The 19132-nt window shown below is 49.5% G+C and overlaps 1 protein-coding gene across 2 annotated transcripts; it reads right to left on the minus strand.

Moving 5' to 3' along the window:
- Positions 1-654: 654 nt before the first annotated feature.
- Positions 655-17550, minus strand: Kifc1 (kinesin family member C1). Of its 2 annotated transcripts, none has more exons than XM_036167019.1 (11): positions 17397-17550; positions 10459-10596; positions 10278-10374; positions 9769-9822; positions 9179-9229; positions 8599-8996; positions 7294-8073; positions 6261-6551; positions 6085-6158; positions 5877-5952; positions 655-846 (listed from the first exon to the last, which is right to left on the minus strand). In XM_036167019.1, the coding sequence occupies exons 2-11, from the start codon at positions 10483-10485 to the stop codon at positions 802-804; spliced, it is 1893 nt and encodes a 630-aa protein (XP_036022912.1). In that variant the 5' UTR covers positions 10486-10596; positions 17397-17550; the 3' UTR covers positions 655-801. The 2 variants fall into 2 exon arrangements, with proteins under 2 accessions (XP_036022912.1, XP_036022913.1); XM_036167020.1 differs by lacking the exon at positions 17397-17550 and adding an exon at positions 17205-17347.
- Positions 17551-19132: the final 1582 nt, after the last annotated feature.

Here is a 19132-nt window from a genome sequence, read left to right on the forward strand (position 1 = left end):
CCAGACAAGAACATTCTGTCCCGGGCTGGGCCGGGGGCCAGGCAGTGGGCAGCCATGGGTACAACTCCCTGTGCTGAAGGATAGAGAAGCGGCATCAGGACAGCCAAGTATGCCTAGCCAAGCGAAAGCCAAGAGGAAAGCCTATAGCCTCACTCAGAAAACACATGTCAGAATGGACACTTGTACATGCCTACAGGTATTTGTTTACAATACATTCCTGTAGCAGCTACTAGTATTAATAAGACCTTTATTTAAGAGCTGTAAAGCCAGGCAACCGCATGTCTTTAATCCCAGCACTCGGGAGGCAGAGCCAGGCGGATCTCTGTGAGTTCGAGGCCAGCCTGGGTACAGAGTGAGATCCAGGTAAGGCACAAAGCTACACAGAGAAACCCTGTCTCGAAAAACCAAAGGGGGGGGGGGGGGAAGAGCTGTAACAAGGGCTGGAGAGATGGCTTAGTGGTTTACTGCTTTTGCAGAGGACCCCAGGTTCTGTCCCAGAACCCACTCGCAATCATCCGTAGTTCCAGGGGACCGAAGCCCTTTTCTGAATTCAAGGAACACCAGACATACATGGTGCACATGCATACACACCCAAGCAAAACAATTATACATAATAAAAAAATCTAAGATTAAGAAAAATGTTTTAAGCCTACAACAGAATTTCTTTATTTGGTAATTAGGTACATAATGTCCACCCAATAAAAGCATTTCTCAACCCCCACCCCCACTGAGAACATACACATCAAAATACACAGACACATGCACACTCGCTTGCACAGGAATCAGGTTCTGGCTCCATCTTCATTTCTTATTAGCCTGAGCAGTACCAATAACACACTGGTTCACCTGTGGGCCAATAAGATTATACAAGATCAAAGTTTGCAAGGTGACTACAACAGTCCGCCCATTCTACCCCTAGCACCACGGCTGGAGATGCCCTCTGAAATGCTGAAAAAGGGCTGGGAAAGTAGGCTCAGCCTGCTCCCCCTTAAGAGTTGTCCTGTGTGCATTAGGCCTGGAGGAGGTCAGAAGTCTAAAGAGATGAAGCCCTATAGTTCTGGCTAGTTTTTATGTCAACTGGACACAGGCTAGCTCTCATTTCAAAAGAGGAAAACCTAACTGAGAAAATGTCCCATCAGATTGGCTTCTGGGCAAACCATTGGGCTTTTTCTTAATTAGTGACTGGTGTAGGAGGACCCACAACCCTATTATGGCGGTACTATCCCAGGCAGGTGGGTCCTGAGGTGTAGAAGAAAGCAGGCTGAGCAAGCTACAGGGAGCAAGCCAGTAAGCAACACTCCCTATGTCCCGCAGAGTTATTGGCCTGACTTCCCTGGATGGTGGACTAAACCCTTTCTACTCCAAGTTGCTATTGGTCATGGTGTTTTTTCATAGCAACAGGAAGCTAACTAATACACCTTCACAAAGATCACAGTAGCAGAGGTCTCCATTGCCAGCAGCAATACCCTGGACTGGACACCTCACCTTCCTACAACAACCTAGTAAGACATTAAGTCCTACAGCCTCCAAAGCTACATAGAGAAACCCTGTCTCAAAAAACAAAACAAAACAAACAAAAGACATTAAGTCCTTTTGAGAACTAGGACTCCTGAGAAAATACATCACCATAAGGAGGAACTGTAGCAGAGACTACTGCATACATATCAAAGGACACAAGAGGTTGGGGTTGTAATTTAGTGGTTGAGAGCGTGCCCATTGTGCATAAGGCCCTAGGTAGGTTCCGTCTCCAGCACAGCCCAAAGATGTAGCGATGTGAGGATCAGAAAGACTAAGTGGAAAAGACTGATGTCAAATTTGTAAGCACCTGTGAAAACCTCCTCCTGAGGCTTATGGTTAATTTAGAGTTGCTTAGGATAGGGAACTCAATACTGAAAACCATATTCAGTATCTTAAGGCTGGAGAGATGATTCAGTATTTAAAAGCACTTATTCTTACAGAGGACCTGTGGGTTCAGTTGCTGGTACCTATATGGTGGCTCACAACCATCCATTAACCAAGAAATCTAATGCCCTCTTCTAACCTCCTCTGATACCAAGTACAAAAGTGGTACACACCCGTGCATTCAGGCAAAACAGCCATTTACATAAAATACAACCTTTCTTCTTATTTTTTTTATTGTTTAAGATTTTTATTTAATTTTTTATTTTATGTGCATTGGTGATTTGTCCACATTCATGTCTGTGTGAGGGTGTTGGGTGCCCTGGAACTGGAGTTACAGACAGTTGTGAACTGCCATGTGGGTGCTGGGAACTGAATCAGGGTCCTCTGGAAGAGCAGCAAGTATTCTTTTTTTGGGGGGGGGGGGCGGTTTTTGAGACAGGGTTTCTCTGTGTAGCTTTGCACCTTTTTCCTGGAACTCACTTGGTAGCCCAGGCTGGCCTCAAACTCACAGAGATCCACCTGGCTCTGCCTCCCGAGTGCTGGGATTAAAGGCGTGCGCCACTACCGCCTGGCCAGCAGCAAGTGTTCTTAACAGGTGAGCCAGCTCTCCAGCCCCTTGTTTTGTTTTGGTTTTTTTTTTTTTTGAGACCGTTTCTCTGTAGCCCAGCTGTCCTGGAACTTACTCCGTAGACCAGGCTGGCCTCAAAACTCAGAGATCTACCTGTCTCTGCCTCTCAAGTGCTAGGATTAAGGGCATGTGCCACCACACCCAGCTAAATCTTTAAAAACAAACAAACAAACAAATAAATCCAGCATTTCTGGGACTGGGGAGATGGCTCACAGAGTAAGAGCACTGGCTGTATTCCAAAGGACCCTAGAATTAATTACAGAGCAGCTCACAGCTGTCTAACTCCAGTCCAGGGACTCCAACACACTCTTCTGGCCTCCTTAGGCACCAGGCACACACAGAGTGCAGAGACATAAAAGCACACAAAACACACACACAGAAAATCCTGCATCTACCTTTTCCCACACAGACAACCAGTATAGATGCCCTCCCGTCTCGTTGTCCTTGACAAACTGAAGGCTTGTGGTAACCCTGCATTGAACAATCTATTTGGTACCATTTTTTTCAATAGTTCAGGAAATCACTACCATATGTTACAATTAAGTATTTTTAAATTAAGGTCCACACCTTTAAAGCTTAGCCAGCTACAGTATATTATAAATATAATCCATGCACACTTCATGCCTCTGCTTTACACTATTCACAGAACTGAACCTATAACAACAGTACCCTTGAGGTATGCTTTTCCATGGTGAGGGAGAATTCTTAATAGAAGAGTCATGACTAACTAATGAAAACTGATTAGAAATCACCATTTGAAAGCACTCTAACAAAATGATAGATCTAGATATGATTTCTGTTTCTAACATTACTAGTTGAGCTGGGTAGTGGTGGTGGTGATGGTGGTGGGCAGTGGTGGCGCACGCCTATAATCCCAGCACTTAGGTGGAGGCAGGCCAGCTCAGCCCTGGCTACACAGTAAGCTCCAGGCCAGTTCTACTGACAGGAAATGCTGATTTAACACCCCTCCTGCCCCAGAGTGCTACATTAATATATAAGGTGTTGGTCTGAGGACAGCAAAATAGCTCAGCCACCAAGGTTGCCTCCCACCAAATCTGATGACAGGACAACCAGCTTGGAAGGACAGAATGAAATCCTACAAGTTGCCCTCTGTCCTACATACACACACAGAGTATTTTTTTTTTTTATTCTAAAATTACTTTATGTGTAGGAGTGTTTTTCCTGCATCACATACATGCCTGGTGCATGCAAAGGGAACTAGAGTCAGGGATGGCTGTGAGCCAACACATGAGTGCTGGGAACTGAATTCAGGTCCTCTCCAAGAACAGCAAGTGCTCCTAACCACTGAGCCATCTGTCCAACGTATAAATCACTTTAGAGCAGCCTGTTTTTGAGACTGTGTTCCTCTACATAGCCCTGCCTGGCCTCACACTCACAGAGTACTAGGACAAAAGGTGTGCACCATCATATGTGGCTAAACCTGGTTATTATTTTTGAGAAATTAGGGTGGTCACACAGTTCAGAGAAGGTCATGCTTACTGTGATGAGGATCCGGTTCAAGCCTGAGCACCAGAATAAAGACAGGATAGACAGGGGTTACCGACAGGCCAAGGAGCTGACAGGAGAGACCACCCCACTCTCACTGACAGTGCCAGACAGCAGAGTGCAGGTGCTGACGTGGCTGGGCACTCTGCCTGGCTGAGGGCAGACCCAATCATGATCAGAACTCAAAGGGTTCTACCCTCAGAAAAGGGGAAAGGGGGTGGGGGGATTGCCCACCAAGGCAGACAGTAATGACACTGAGACCTGCTCATTCCTAGGAGGTGAGACTATGGGCACTGTCTAGCTCCCGGTTAGAGTTAGAGCTTGAATGCATATTTGGGATACTTTCAAAAATCTGTACATCTCCTTTATTCTGGCAGTTCCATTTCAAGGAGCACTTCTCTAGACAGATGTAACTGAAAAATACACAGAATGTACACAAGATCAGTCAATATGGCCTTGTTTACAATCAGAATAAGGTGGAAACAATGCAACTGTCCAACAGTTGAAACTGAATAAATTTTGTGGAATCCTACACAGACCTAAAAATAATGTGGCAATTGGGCTGCAGTGATGACTCAAAGGTTAAGAACACCGGCTGTTCTTCCAGAGGTCCTAAGTTCAATTCCCAGCACCCACATGGTGGCTCACAACCATCTGTAATGAGATCTGGTGCCCTCTTCTGGCCTGCAGGCAGAACACTGTATACATAATAAATAAATGAATCTTAAAATAATAATAATAATAATAATAATAATAATAATAATAATAATGTGGCAATCCCAGTGCTTATGGGAATAATCTTGGAAGCTGTTTTGAAGAGCAAAGTAAATAAGGGACAAAAGTCAATATTCATATAGGATAAGAATCAGAACATGGGGCTGGAGAGATGGCTCAGCAGTTAAGAGCACCGTCTGCTTTTCCAAAGGTCCTGAGTTCAATTCCCAGCAACCACATGGTGGCCCACAACCACCTGAAATGAGATCTGGTGCCCTCTTCTGGTCGGCAGGGATACATGCAGACAGAATACTGTATATACATAATAAATAAATAAATCTTAAATAAAAAAAAGAATCAGAACATGGACAGGACATAGCTTGTTCTTGCAATATAGTCCTGACTGTGTGGTCATTTCTTCTAAAAATATTAATTCAAAAGCCAGCAGTTAAAGATGGAATCAATGACGAGTACCCAAGATGCCTAGCCAAGTTAATTCTTTTTGGATAGCTATGCCCCAGCCTAGAAAACAGGAGTCATGATGGAGATGCCTATGAACAGCCAGGAGTCCTGACAGTATGGGCAGGTATGGTGGTCTAAATGAGAATGGCCCCACAGGCTCATAAATGTGAATGCTCGTTCCTCGGTTTGTGCAACTGTTTAGGGAGGGGGAGGAGGAGGGGGAGCTTTTGGGGGGGGTTGCTTTGAGATTTCAAAAGCTCATGCCATTCCCAGTCTCTGTTCTCTGTCTCATGATGGGAGCTCAGCTGCTGCTCCAACCCTATGCCTACCTGCTACTGCCATGTTTCTTTGCCATAAAGGTCATGGACTCACTGGGCTGTGGTGGCGCACACTTTAATCCCAGCACTCGGGAGGCAGAGGCAGGCAGATCTCTGTGAGTTCGAGGCCAGCCTAGTCTACAGTGCGAGATCCAGGACAGGCACCAAAACAACACAGAGAGACCCTGTCTTGAAAAAACAAAAATAAAAAACAAACAATAACAACAACAAAAGGTCATGGACTCTAACCCTCTAAAACCATAAGCCCAATAAACCCTTCTAAAGTTCCTTGGTCACAGTGCCTTGTCACAAGAATAGAAACTAAGACAGCAGGGCAGCAGCTGTACCTTGGAGGCAAAGCGTAGTGAATTGAGAGACTCGGAGACATTCTCTTCCAGAGGGGAAATGTTCACAAACATGAGCCTGTGGGAAGAGAAGGGTCCAAGCAGCAGCATCAGTGGTCTGCCAAGGCTGCATACATACAGAGCTGTCTCCGTTCCCGCCTCATCTTCACTAGTTCCTACAGCTCCTTCGATAGTCCCCGCTTCCACTCACATCTTGGCACTGCCGCCCAGCGAGTTCTGCAGCAGGTAGGTAAGCTTGCTGTTTCGGTAAGGCACATGGGACTCCTGAAGGGTAAGGGTACAGGCAGTTAGGATAGGGCAGGGTTCTCCACAGCTCATGCCAGCTGCCCATGCCCTTGCCTTACCTGCCCATGCATCCATTCCTACCTTATTGCTTAGGGCCATTATGACCAGTCCCAATGTAGACAGACTGCTGTTGATGGCCTGCGTTTCCCGAAGACGATCACGTTCCCCAGGGCCAAGGGTTAAGCCAGGGTCTAGCCGCTCACTCCCAGCCAGGTCCACAAGGTTGAGGGGAGCACCACACTGCAAGCCCCGAGCAGCATGTTCTCCAGAAATCTGTAGCTGGAATACACTGTGACTGCGTGATGATCTCTCATTCTGGGCAGTACGGGCCACAGCCCGATTCTGGCGGGCCAGCTGGAGCAGAGCCTCCACCTGGGGATGGGTTAGCAAGGGTTAGAGGCCATCCAAAGCTAGGATATGCTGATGAAGTATGGCAATGAGTTAAGTCCACCCCTGCCCTCTTGGAGCAAAACACAGACTAGCAGAAGGAGTATGTATACACATCTAGACAGAACAGCCTGGGCTGGGTCTATCACACAAGCCTATAATCCCAACCACTTGGGAGGCTGAAGCAGAGAATTCACAGTTCAAGGACTCCTTGAGATACAGAGGAAGTTCTGAGTGACTTGGTGAGGCTTTGCCTCAAAATAAAAACAGACTAGATGTGGTGGCTTAGGCCTATAATCCCCAGCACTCAGGAGGCTGCTGAGACAGGAGGATTGCCTTGAGTTCAAAGCCAGCCTGGGCTACGGTACAAGATTCTCAAAAGGAATAAAAGGACAACCCAAATGGCCTCCCTGCCTGAAGACCTCCAGAGAAGGAGCAATGGAGCAGCCCTGAGAGCCCAGAGACAGGAACGGCCAAGTAACCAGCATGGCTAGGGTGAACGGAGCACTGAGTCCCGAGATGGACCTGGTAGGAGTCTGGAGACAATCACCCTCAGATGCATCATCACTCCTGTCTCTACTCCTTGGCCTTATCAAAGCAAAGCTGCCTTGCAGCCTACCAGCTAAGTCTGGTGGTAGCCGCCCTCACAGCCCACCCTTGGTCCTTCGGCATGCTTTTGTCTACAGGCTCCACCCACTCCTCCCCTCCAGGCCCTACTGGGCCTCACCTCTTTCTCACAGGAAACAGGGACGTAGCGTGCATTGGTGACCGTAAGCTCCTCACTCCCTGGACCTGCCCGACGGATCTCACACTCGCTCCCTTGTCCCTTCCGGGCCCCAGTGGCGAGCAGGTCTCGGACGGTCTCATTGTAGATTTCTACGTAACTTGCCACAAAACTGTATGCCCAGCCCTGGCCAGTCATCTCCTGGGCCACAGAGAACAGATGCCGCAGGGCCCGAGGGATCAGCCCCTCCAACTGGGGGTCTCCCCCAGGCCCACCCTCCATAGTGAAGGTCTTGCCACTGCCTGTCTGTCCATAGGCAAAGATACACACAGGGTAGCCATCCAGTGCTGACTGGACAAGCATGGAGATCTCCTCAAATACTTCTTCCTGTTTGCTTCCTGGTGGGAAAACCCGATCAAAGGAGAAATCATGGCGGGTAGTGGGTGCTGGTGCCCCAGTCAGGGTTGAACGCCGATCATCAGACCGTGAGAGGCTAAGGCGGGTTGGGGGATCAGACGGTCCAGCAGGGCCATGGGGAAACAGGAGGAAGCCAGGGGATGGAGTGGGTTCCCCTGCAAGGACAGGGCGCACCCGGCAGAATACCCGGATGTTGCCCTTCAGCTCCTGCAACTGGTTGTGGAGTCTACGGCGCTCCATCTCCAGCCCGTGCAGCCGGTCTGCCTGCTCAGCCAGTGAGGTCGCCTGGGCTGCAGTTCTCTGCCGCAGACATGCCAACTCTGCTTCACTGCTTGACAGAGCCGCTTCTGAGGCCTGTAACCTCCTCTGCCCAGGGGAATGCAATCGGTAATTAGAGCAAGGATCATGCCAAACAAAAGGGGGCAGGTATCTAGCAGCATGGACTTCAGTCTGGTAAGAGGTAAGAAAGGCGGTGGTGGCGCATGCCTGTAACCCCGGCACTAGGGAGGCAGAGACAGGTGGATCTCTGTGAGTTCGAGGCCAGCCTGGGCTACAGAGAGAGAGTTCTAGGACAGGCTCCCCTGCCCGCCCCCCCCAAAAAGAAAGGAAAGCACCTTGGCTCTAGGGTGGGAGTGTGAAGGGAATATCCAGGAAGATGCTATCCAGTGTGACAATACTGGAGTGAACTAAGGGAAGGGTGGGCATGTGCTGGAAGTGAGACTCAGTCAGCTGAGAGCCAGTAGTGGCTCCTAACTGGAAAGGCAGTGTCAGGAGTTGCTCGGAGGAGCTGGGTGCACGGACACCTGCTGGAGACGTGAGGCCTTCTGAGTTTGAGGGAGGAGTGAGGTCTGTGCTACAGACAGAGGCGGAACTCTGAGAATCTGCCCTTACCTCTTGCTCCTCCAGTCGGGTGGCCAGTGCCTTCCGTTCCTCCTGCAACTCCAGCTGTTCTCTCTGAAGCTCCTGAATCAACCTGTCCTTGGTACCCAGACATTCCTCCAGCTCCAAGACCCGGACACACAGATTGTCCAGTTTCTGCTGGCTCTGCTCGGCCTGGGTCCGTACACTGGCCAGCTCCCCTTTCAGGGTGTTCCGCTCTGTCCCCAGGGCCTCAGCCTGCTCCTGGGCCTCTTTGAGTTGCTCCTGAAGCCCATGGTTCTCCTGGTCCAGCTTTTGAGTCTTCTCCCGATAGCGTCTCAGCTCTTCACTGATGTCGCACAACTGACCCTTTAAGTCCCAGGCAGGACGTTTGCCAGGCCTCTTCCCTACCACCATAGGGGCAGCTGATGCTAACACGGGACAGAAGAGGCACAGACAGGTCAGGAGTCTTGGCCTGCTGCCCTCAGGCCTCCATAACTCGTGCCACCTCTCTCCCTCCTCTCTAGACAGGAAGGCAGCAGATGTTTTCTGGGCGCTCACCACCTCATCTTCCTCACCCCAGCCTCTCACCCAATGTTTATATGTCACCTACTGCCAGGCTTCTGGGCAGGAACAGCAGGAGCTGGTTTCTGGTTCTTCAGCACTAGAGAATTAGAGAGTTGACACAGAATTATAGGCTGGACACGGCAGGACACACCTGTAATCCAGCACTAGGGAGGCCATGGCTGGAGAATTGCCAGTTCAAGGCCAACCTGAGCTCTAGCGAGTCTCAAATGAAAAAAGAAAAACACGAAGGCTGGGCTAGGGAGATGGCTGAGCTGTTAAGAGCACCTGCTGCTCTCACAGAGGACCCAGGTTTGGCTCCCATCATCCTTGTCAGGAGACTCTCAACCACCTGTAACTCTAGCTCCAGAGGATTCAAGCCTTCCTCTGTGCATATAGATGCTCAGATATATACACTTAACACATAAAGTAAAATAAAAAAATAATAAACCTTAAAACCAACCAACCACCCCAGGGCTGTGATACGACTTAGTGGTAGAGCACTGTCTAACATGTGCCAGACCCTTACTTAATCCCCACCCCCACCTACAAAAAAGACTGGCAGGACCAGAGCTCCTGTCACCGTTCCCCATTACATGGACTCAAGTCCCTGGTCAGCCCCAGCTTAAGCACCATTACCTGGACCAACCGTAGTGCAGCCTCGAAGTCCTGTCTTCTTAGGGCCTTTCGGAGCTGTCCAAGACGGAGAGAGGAAAGGCACATCACCCACTCTTGGTAGCATGTACCGACACATATTTTAAAGGGTTCGAAGATAACTCTCCTTGTCCTTGAAGTGTGGAGCCAGCTCCTAATGGCCCTTCTCGGACCAGACACAACTCACTACGCCAGAACTCAGCAAGTAAAAAGAGCAGGTGGGCAGAGCTGTGCACTGTATGCAGCTACCTGTTCATGTCTGCTTTCACACCCGTGTCTCCCCACTCTTCCCACAGCTACCCCTGGAAGAACTAGACCCGAAGAGAAGAGGTGGAAAGAAAGAATTTCATCTAACAACCTTTGTGCCTTTGAAATTCTGAACCAAGTAGAAAGTTATTATTGGCTCCAAACAGATAAACTCTGAAAGACAGAGAAAGACTGAGAGAACAGCTGTGCACTTCCCAGCCCTCGGTCCAGCCCACCCCGGAACCCACCTGCAGCGGGGCCCTGTGTCTGTGACACCGTGCTGAGTGCTCCTCTGGGGCGGGCTCTATCAATCTTGGTCACTGCACCCAGGCCTCGTGTCCGTTTCTGGGGAGAGATAAGGATGGGGTTCCATAGTGACCTGCCCTTGTTCTCTCCCCCCACCGCCCCTGCTCTCCAAACATATCTCACCTTTGCAGGCTCCAAGGCATCTTCCATCTGGTCAGGACCCCTCTTGAGCCTGGTTCCTGGAAGGGGCAGTCGGGAAGAGGCCTTGACGAGGGTTGTCTTCAGCTCAAAGTTCCTCTTCACTTCCAATAAAGGGGGCCTCTGTTAGAAAAAGAGGCTCTTAAAACAAGATCAAGCCAGGCATGGTGGTGCACACCTTTCATCCCAACACCTGGGAGGCAGAGGCAGGCGGTTCTCTGAGTTTGAGGCCAGCCTGGTCTACAGAGTGAGTTCCAAGACAGCCAGGGCAACACAGAGAAACCCTGTCTCGAAAAACAACAAAGACGGCCCCAAGCCCACAACTCCCCTTTCTGGAGCTCCCCACCTTAATTTTCAATATTGACTATCAGCAAGCATTAACTGAGTATCATTTGTGCCCAAAGTTGGCACTGTGTGCCAGATAACCAGCACAAAGCGATGGAGAGCATGGCAGGAGTGGAGCGACCTCTATGGAAAAGCTAAGAGGGAAGCCACACACAGCTGTCCTGTAGAGGTGAACTCAAGCAAACAGAAACACGGTCCTGACACACAGGACAGCTACAAAGCCAACAGGCTTTTTCTTGTTGTGTAGCTTTGCACTTTTCCTGGATCTCGCTCTGTAGCCCAGGCTGGCCTCGAGCTCAGAGATCCACCTGCCTCTGCCTCCTGAGTGCTGGGATTAAAGGCGTGCACCACCACCCCCGGCCCAACAGGCCTTTCTAGTTAAGGGCAGGACCAAACAATAAAGGAGAGGGACCCTTGCTGGGAGGAGCAGGCTGTTCACAGAGTGCCATCTTAAATGCCTCATCTCTAGGTACCATCATTAACTAACTCTGCAAGTGGGGAAGGCAGACACCATGAGGTCAATGCCTGTCGGGTCATGTTCGCACCACTAGTGGAGGGCGGCCAAGAAGAGGCTGTCAGACCCTCAGACTGCTTTTAGCCACCGTATGGATGCTAGGACTTGAACGCAGGCCCTCTGTGAGCCCCAGCGTGCTAAGCCATCTCGCCAGCCCCGTAGCTTGCTTTCTTATACACCCCTGGCCCACCTGCCTAAGCATGGTGCCACCTATCAACACAAATCAAACCAATTCCCCAGTTAAAGTTCCTCTTCTCAAGTGACTCAATTTGTGTCAGGCTGGCGACAATAAAAGCTAAGCAGTGCGGGCCGTGGTGGCACACGCCTTTAATCCCAGACAGGTGGATCTCTATGAGTTCGAGGCCAACCTGGTCTACAGAGCGAGATCCAGGACAGGCACCAAAACTACACAGAGAAACCCTGTCTCGGGGAAAAAAAAAAAAAAAAAAAATCAAGCAGTATACTACAGAAGTCGGTTCGGGTCTTTTCCTTTGGCCATGTAGGTCCTGGGGATCCAATTCAGGTTGTCAAGCTTGGCAGCACGTGCCTTAACCTCTCACCAGCCCTTTACAGGACTTTTAGGTAGTGTAGAGGATGAGCAAGGTGCAAGGACAAGCGCCCCAGTAAAGAAGCAAAAAGGGGCACATGCAATAACAGCAGAGCCCTATTCAGACCAACACATGGGGTACACCAGAGAGGGAGAGAAAGCAGACAAGAGGGGGAGTCTGCTGGACACTCAAGGGGAGAGGCACTCAGAGGATGTGAGCCGTGCATGGCAGCACACTCTAATCCTAGCACTCAAGCGACTGAGACAGCAGAGCCACAAGTTTGAGGCTGGCCTGGCTGGACTATAAGCAAGATTTAAAAAACAAAAACAAAAACTGTGAGCATTTGAAATGAATACAGGTAGAAGAGAGCAGATGAGTAATGTCATATGCAGAGGACTGCATTATTCATCCAGCAAGGGCTTGGTGAACATCTGCTTTGCAGCAGACATGGAACTTGGCCAAGAGTGATGAACACCAAGCCCTTGCCTTCTCAGAGCTTATTTTCTAGGGTAACTGCCAAACTGAAGTTCTGTAAATGAACTAAACCATAGAAAATGATCTACTTTCTCTAGAATATAAACACCTCTTACCATGCTGAGTGCCTGGGACAGAATGTAATTCTCTAGATCTAGTGACTAGATGCAAAGGATGCCTTTGGGCACCAGGGCTGCACTCTCCTGGAACTCAGTGAAAACTGTTAGAGGAGCCTGAGCACTAAACACAAGTCCATCTGGGAGAAGCAGCTGAGTGTTAACAGAGCTGGCCGTGATGGGGGACCCTAGGATGACTGTAGCTTATAATAAGATTTGGTTTTACTCAATTACTGAGCAACCCTCAATGAAACATTACACTACTAAGATAAGAATGTATACTGTATCAAGATGATAATAGAAAAATAAATTAATTAATCTAAAAAAAGAAAAAAGAAAAGAAAAATTTGAACTATTAAAAAAAAGAATAAACTCTGGTCTGATTCTGATTAAGGCCTATATTTTTAATTCTTAGGTGCATTGGTATCCTATTAGCATAGGACGCTGAGACGCATTGGAAGGAGTTTTGGTGAAGAAAGAGTTGCGGGGTTGGGGATTTAGCTCAGTGGTAGAGTGCTTGCCTAGCAAGCACAAGGTCCTGGGTTCGATCCTCAGCTCCACAAACAAACAAACAAACAAACAAAAGGAAAGACAGAGTTGGAATCCTGCTCAAGCCACATGAATACATAGACTGGAAACAGACCCTGAAGTTTCTAACTCACTGCACACATCAAGAAACCTCAGTCCTTAAAGTTTACTTGAGACTTGCCCAAGACTTTTCTATTACTTAATGACTAAAGTGATATTAAAGATGAATTGGTGGGTTGGGGATTTAGCTCAGTGGTAGAGCGCTTGCCTAGCAAGCACAAGGCCCTGGATTCGATCCTCAGCTCAGGAAAAAAAAAAGATGAATTAGTGTATTTAAAAAAAAAAAAAAAAAAAAAAAACCAAAAAAAAAAAAAAAAAAAACAAAGCTGGCCTTGGCTTTCCTGAAGCCAGTGGTGGTATAATGAGGAACTGGTTGGGGGGGGTGGGGGGGGGCAGGAGCTGAGAAAGTCTAAGCTGACTCCAGGGTGCCTACTACAGCTCCATTACCACATCACAGGAGGAAGGTCTGATTTAGTTCAATTTTTTTTTTAAACTATTGCTCCAGAGAGGGGGCTGGGTGTTGAGCAGAAACCTGAAGGCTATTCAGGGGAACTGAGTATATGTATTAGCCAGCCCACTGGCCAGAATCTGTAGTATGCCTGGGGAGTCAATCCAGCAACCGAGCCCCTCAGCATGGATCCCAGCATTGTCTGTGCCCTCTTTTGGTACAAAAGTGTCTCACTATGAGGGCAGATCTGCTGATTTCAACACACAAAGAAGAATTTGGTGAGGCTGTAACAAAGACTGGAGAGGAGTTCTGACTACATAAGCACAGGCTGCCCGTGCAGAGCTGGGAACAACTACTAACTCACCTAGTAGTGAACTTAACCCAGGAGAAGAACTAAAACATTTAATGACACGTACAGAGTCATCAAGATGGAGTCCTGCAAGAATGGGTTGTGACAAGACCAAATTTTGAACCTCCTCATCCCTCTGCACACATAGCAAAGCCTAACAAAGCAAGCTGGTTTGGTCCAGCTTCAGAAAAGCACCTTTGTTAGGCACGATGGCAGATACTTCTGCTTCCAGCTATCTGAGAGGGTAAGACAGAGTTCAAACTCAAGGCTGGCCTGGGAACTCAGCATGGCTGTGTTTAACCAAAACTGGAAAAAACAAACAAAAGACTTGATTATGGCCTATGAGTAGAGCATGCAGCAAGAGCCGTCCAACCTCCAGCACAAAAATGAAGAGGGCTGGCAAGGTGGCTGAGGAAGTAAGGGCACTTGCAGCCAAGCCTCTACCTAAGGTTGACGCCCTGGACTCATGGCTCCAGAAAAGTGTCCTCTGACCTCTATAAGTATGCCACAGCACACACATGCACACAAAGCAAAAAAATAGCTTTGCGTGAATAGAATTTACAAGCTGATAGTCACACCACTACCTGAGTTGTATGGCAATGAACATGGACATGAGCCCACTGTTTCTAGTCTCCTCAGCTACTGTGCATTTTAAATAGTGCACTCACCAGACTTTTGTACTGGCCAGCAATCCTCAGCTACATAAAACCCCAGGTCAGCCTCAGCTACTACATGGATTAGGGGGTGGGGTAGGGCATCCCTATAACTTGGAAAGTAACTACAGTGGTAGGTTTTCTTAGTTGGATCTCTTTCCCAATTCCTTAACTGCCACATACTTTGAATGGTTGAACATCTACAAGGCATGTGCATCCCAGGCTAAGCCATGAATGGGGTGGAACATGTCTATAAAGACAATGTTGCACCACAATGTCAACAAGGCTAGACTCCTGACAGCGATGCTAAAAAGATGATGCTAACCTCATACTTTTTTCTACAAAGAAGGTCAGCAACAACAACAACAACAAAGGCCAGGCATGGTGATTCCAATACTGTGGAGCAGAGGCAGGTGAGTCTCTGTGAGTTTGAGGCCAGTCTGACCTGTATAGCCAGTTCTAGACCAGCCAGAGTGACATGGATATTCATTGCTGATTGATTGCAAAGCATCACCTTCTGTGCTTGCTTTCTGTCCTCCAGTGACTTCTTATTATTGTGGACAACTCTAACCAGCATGAATGGTAATTCTCTCCCTTCTGTAACTGTAGACACAGAGATCAACTCTCCAGAAGGACTTAACTTTCAATGCAAGGAGACACATTCAACCCTTTCATCTCCAGAAGATCCCAGATGGAGGCTGCTCCTAAGGTGACCCTCTAAGTGCATCAGACCTGACCTACTCCAGATCAGCTTTTCACTCTACTCAATCCTTCCAATCAGTGTGCAACAGACACCACAGCTCAATCCTTCCTATCAGTGTGCAACAGACACTACAGCTCAATCCTTCCAATCAGTGTGCAACAGACACCACAGCTCAATCCTTCCAATCAGTGTGCAACAGACACCACAGCTCAATCCTTCCAATCAGTGTGCAACAGACACTACAGCTCAATCCTTTCAATCAGTGTGCAACAGACACTACAGCTCAATCCTTCCTATAAGTGTGCAACAGACACCACAGCTCAATCCTTCCAATCAGTGTGCAACAGACACTACAGCTCAATCCTTCCAATCAGTGTGCAACAGACACTACAGCTCAATCCTTCCTATAAGTGTGCAACAGACACCACAGCTCCCTCTAACCTCAGAAACTCCTCTCCAGTGCTCTCTGGCACTGCACTGCTCTTCGTAGCGAAACTCAAAAATAGTGTTTCTCAACCTGTGGGCTGCAACCCCTTTGGGGTCAAAGGACGCTTCACATGGGAGCGATCAGATATTTACATTATGATTCATAACAACAGCAGAGTTACAGTTATGAAGCAGCGATGAAATGCTGTTATGGTCGGGTCACCACGGCATGACAAACTGGCCACGGCGTTGGTAAGGCAGAGAACCACTGACATGGGGCGTTCACTGCATTCAGTTCATCTCCTAGACAAATTTCACTTCCACAAAACTGCCATCCTCCAGCTGGGCAGAGGCGACACTCACCTTTAACCTCAGCATTTGGGAGGAGGCAGAGGCAGACGGAGCTCTGGACCAGCCTGGTTTACAGAGCAAGTTTCAAGACAGCAGGCCCACACAATCAATTTTACATCAAATTTACATCTGTTTCTTTTGGGTTTGTTTTCATTTGTTGAGACAGTGTATCCCTGGCCCAAAACTCAAAACCCTCGGCTCAGCCTCTGCACGCTGACCTCAGGTTTTGTTGCTTTTGGTTCAGGGGATAATAGAATCAGGGGGTTCTTGGGTGCTTGCCCAGCCCTGTACCACCAAGCTCCTCCCCCCCAAGGAGTCACCACGCCTTAGTTAATGGCACTCCTCCTGGCTTCCCCCCTTGGACTGGCTCGAACCCTTTCTCAGCAGTCCTTCACTGCCTTCCAGTGGTCACACATTTTATCTATTTCTGTCTCCCCAGTGACTACCAGCTCATTGGTGGCTGAGATTTGTCTCCTCCATCAGTACAACCGTGCAGGGCATAGAGAAGACCCTCTGCAAGTACTGCCTGAACAGATCTGAGGAAACTCTGACTATTTTAACTGTCCCCTGTCACAGTGCACCACTCTCCTTTTTGGCTCTGAGTGTCAGAGAAAGTCTCCTCAAGGTGAACGCTGACTGTGGGCCAATCTAAACTGAAATACCAGTAAACAAAGAACGCAGGCCGGCTTTTCCTGGCACTAGAGGGCAGGACACTAATGGCCACACATACACCTCAGATGGTTGTGGGTGGAGCAGGGCGCCCATAAACTAGTCAACCAGCCAGTGCCATTAGGTAGAAGAAAGAGATGAGCGATTGCCCCATCTCCCCCGCTCCCTCCATCCGGATCGGGCCGCAGGGAGACGTCCACACAACAGGGCATCGGCCTCTCCGAACCCTCGCTGCTCCCGCCAGGCTATCTGCAAGAACTGGGAAGCAGACACGCGCCGGGGCCGCGGAGAATTCCAAATGGGAAATGCTGGCAGACGGCTAAGAGCGGCGACACGGCGATCGTCGCGCCTGCGCGACGGGGACGGCGGGCCAACGTCGCTGCGACCGCCTTGGGCGCCCCGCCGTCGGTCGCCTGCACGGCCTCGGCCGCCGGAGTGCAGGTCGCAAGACCGTGCGGCCCTCCCCTTGCCGCCGGGCGTGCCCCCGACCGACCCGTCTGTCCCCCCCAGGCTCGGGTCACCGGGCGGCCGTCTGCGCCGCACTCACCTGCGCCTGCACGTCCATTGCGGTCCTCGCCAGGCGGGATGCAAAGGAAGGGGGCCGGGCGCCGGCGTCCCGGGACCTGCGTCCTCTCACGGGCTCGCGCGACACAGCCCGAGCGCCCAACGGGCCTGGAGGAGCCAGGCCACCTGCCGCCCCCGCCACTTTTGAATTTCAACCGCCGCGCTGCAGACTCACCGCTCAATCCGCAGAGGCCAATCCGCGCCGGCGACACGGCCGCGAGCCAATCACAGTGCCCCCCGCCTTCGGGGCCACGCCCTCTCGGCCGCAACTGTTTCCCGTCACCTCGGCGCCCGAGACCCAGACACTGGGAACCTACTTCCGGATCCGCTTTTTCCTCTCTCTTCCCCCCCCCACCTCTCCTGGACGCCGAGCGCGCGGCACTTCCGCTCCGCTTCCCGCGGCCTCGGGCTGCGTCAGAAGTGCGCGTGCGGGGAGGAGTCGGGCAGGGGCGGGGCCGCGGGAGGAAAGGCAGCGCGCGTCTGCAGAGGCGCCGGGCGGCGCGGGCGCCACCTAGCGGAGCCTGCGGGCAAGGCGCGCCTCCTCGCCAGCCACCCCCGGACCGGAGAGCCTCGCTCCTGCGGGGTCCGAAAAGTGGGAGCTGGTCTGTCGGCGCCAACCTGTGTCAAAAGGAGAAAGTGGAGGCCTGGCGATCGACAGCAGGGGCGACGTTCACCCCTCGCCAGCGCGCGAGAGCATAAAGCAGGGAGGGAGGAAAGAGCATGGGGAGGCGAAAAATCAGAATACGGAGGACTCTTGCGGTGTGTTTTCCAACGTCCCGCAGTGTGCACACAAAACTAGAGACCGGGCGCGGAGGATAACAAAATGGTAATCCCTGGAACCAGCACAGTGGGGGGAGAGCTGACTCTCCCACAAGTGTGCCCTTCCCGCACTCAATAATAAATATTTATTTATTATATTGTCTGTCTGCCCTGGTTTTTTGTTTGTTTGTTTGAGACAGGGTTTCTCTGTGTAGCCCTGGCTGGCCTCCTAGTCCTGGGATTAAACCACCGCTAGGCTCAATAAACACGTTTTTTTAACTAAAAAAGACCAGAAGCCAGGTGGTGGTGGTGGCGCACGCCTTTAATCTCAGCACTCAGAAGGCAGAGGCGGGCAGATCTCTGAGTGTGAGAGCAGCCTGATCGACAAAGTGAGTTCTAGGACGGCTAGAACTATGTCGAAAAACCCTGTTTTCAAAAATAAATAAATGAATGAATAAATATAACAATAACAAATACACATAAATATTTTTTTCAGATCAGTCTTTGTTTGTTTGTTTTGTTTTGTTTTGTTTTGTTTTTCGAGACATGGTTTCTCTAGCTTTGTGCCTTTCCTGGAACTCACTCTGTAGACCCGGCTGGACTCGAACTCACAGAGATCCGCCTGGCTCTGCCTCCCGAGTGCTGGGATTAAAGGCGTTCGCCACCACTACCCAGCCGTGATGCAAACCTTTAATCATGCCAGCACTCAGGAGGCTGAGGGAGGCAGATCTCTGTGTATTGGAGGCTAATCTGGTTTACATAATGAATTCCAGAACAGCCAGGGCTCTATAGAAAGACCCTATCTCAAATAAATAAATAAATAAATAAATGAATGAATGAATGAATGAATGATAGATGGATGGATGGATGGATGAATGAATAAATAAATAATAAATAGTATGTTTTTGTTTTGTTTTTTTTTACACCAAGTTGTAACCGCCCCCCACCAAGATCTCGTTTGAGATGTTTCTGAGTACAGGTGGGGGACACTGGAAAATTCTTGGTTGTAATTTTCCAAAGATTAATGGTTTTTAGACTAGATAGTATTTTCCTAGTAACTTTCTAGAAAAAAGCAAAATTTTAGTCAGTAACAAAGTTTGAGTTTTTCTTTTTTGTTGTTTGTTTGTTTCAAGACAGGGTCTTTCTGTGCAG

This window comes from Onychomys torridus, chromosome 18 (assembly GCF_903995425.1).
Source record: "Onychomys torridus chromosome 18, mOncTor1.1, whole genome shotgun sequence".
NCBI classification, from domain to species: domain Eukaryota; kingdom Metazoa; phylum Chordata; class Mammalia; order Rodentia; family Cricetidae; genus Onychomys; species Onychomys torridus.

What these genes read in the sequence shown, in the direction of transcription:
- Kifc1 (XM_036167020.1), bottom strand. An exon ending in ATGCCTTGGAGCCTGCAAAG is followed by an intron (nt 10,375 to 10,458) that starts GTGAGATATGTT and finishes ATCTCTCCCCAG; the next exon opens with AAACGGACACGAGGCCTGGG. An exon ending in CACTACGCTTTGCCTCCAAG is followed by an intron (nt 847 to 5,876) that starts GTACAGCTGCTG and finishes ATTGGCCCACAG; the next exon opens with GTGAACCAGTGTGTTATTGG.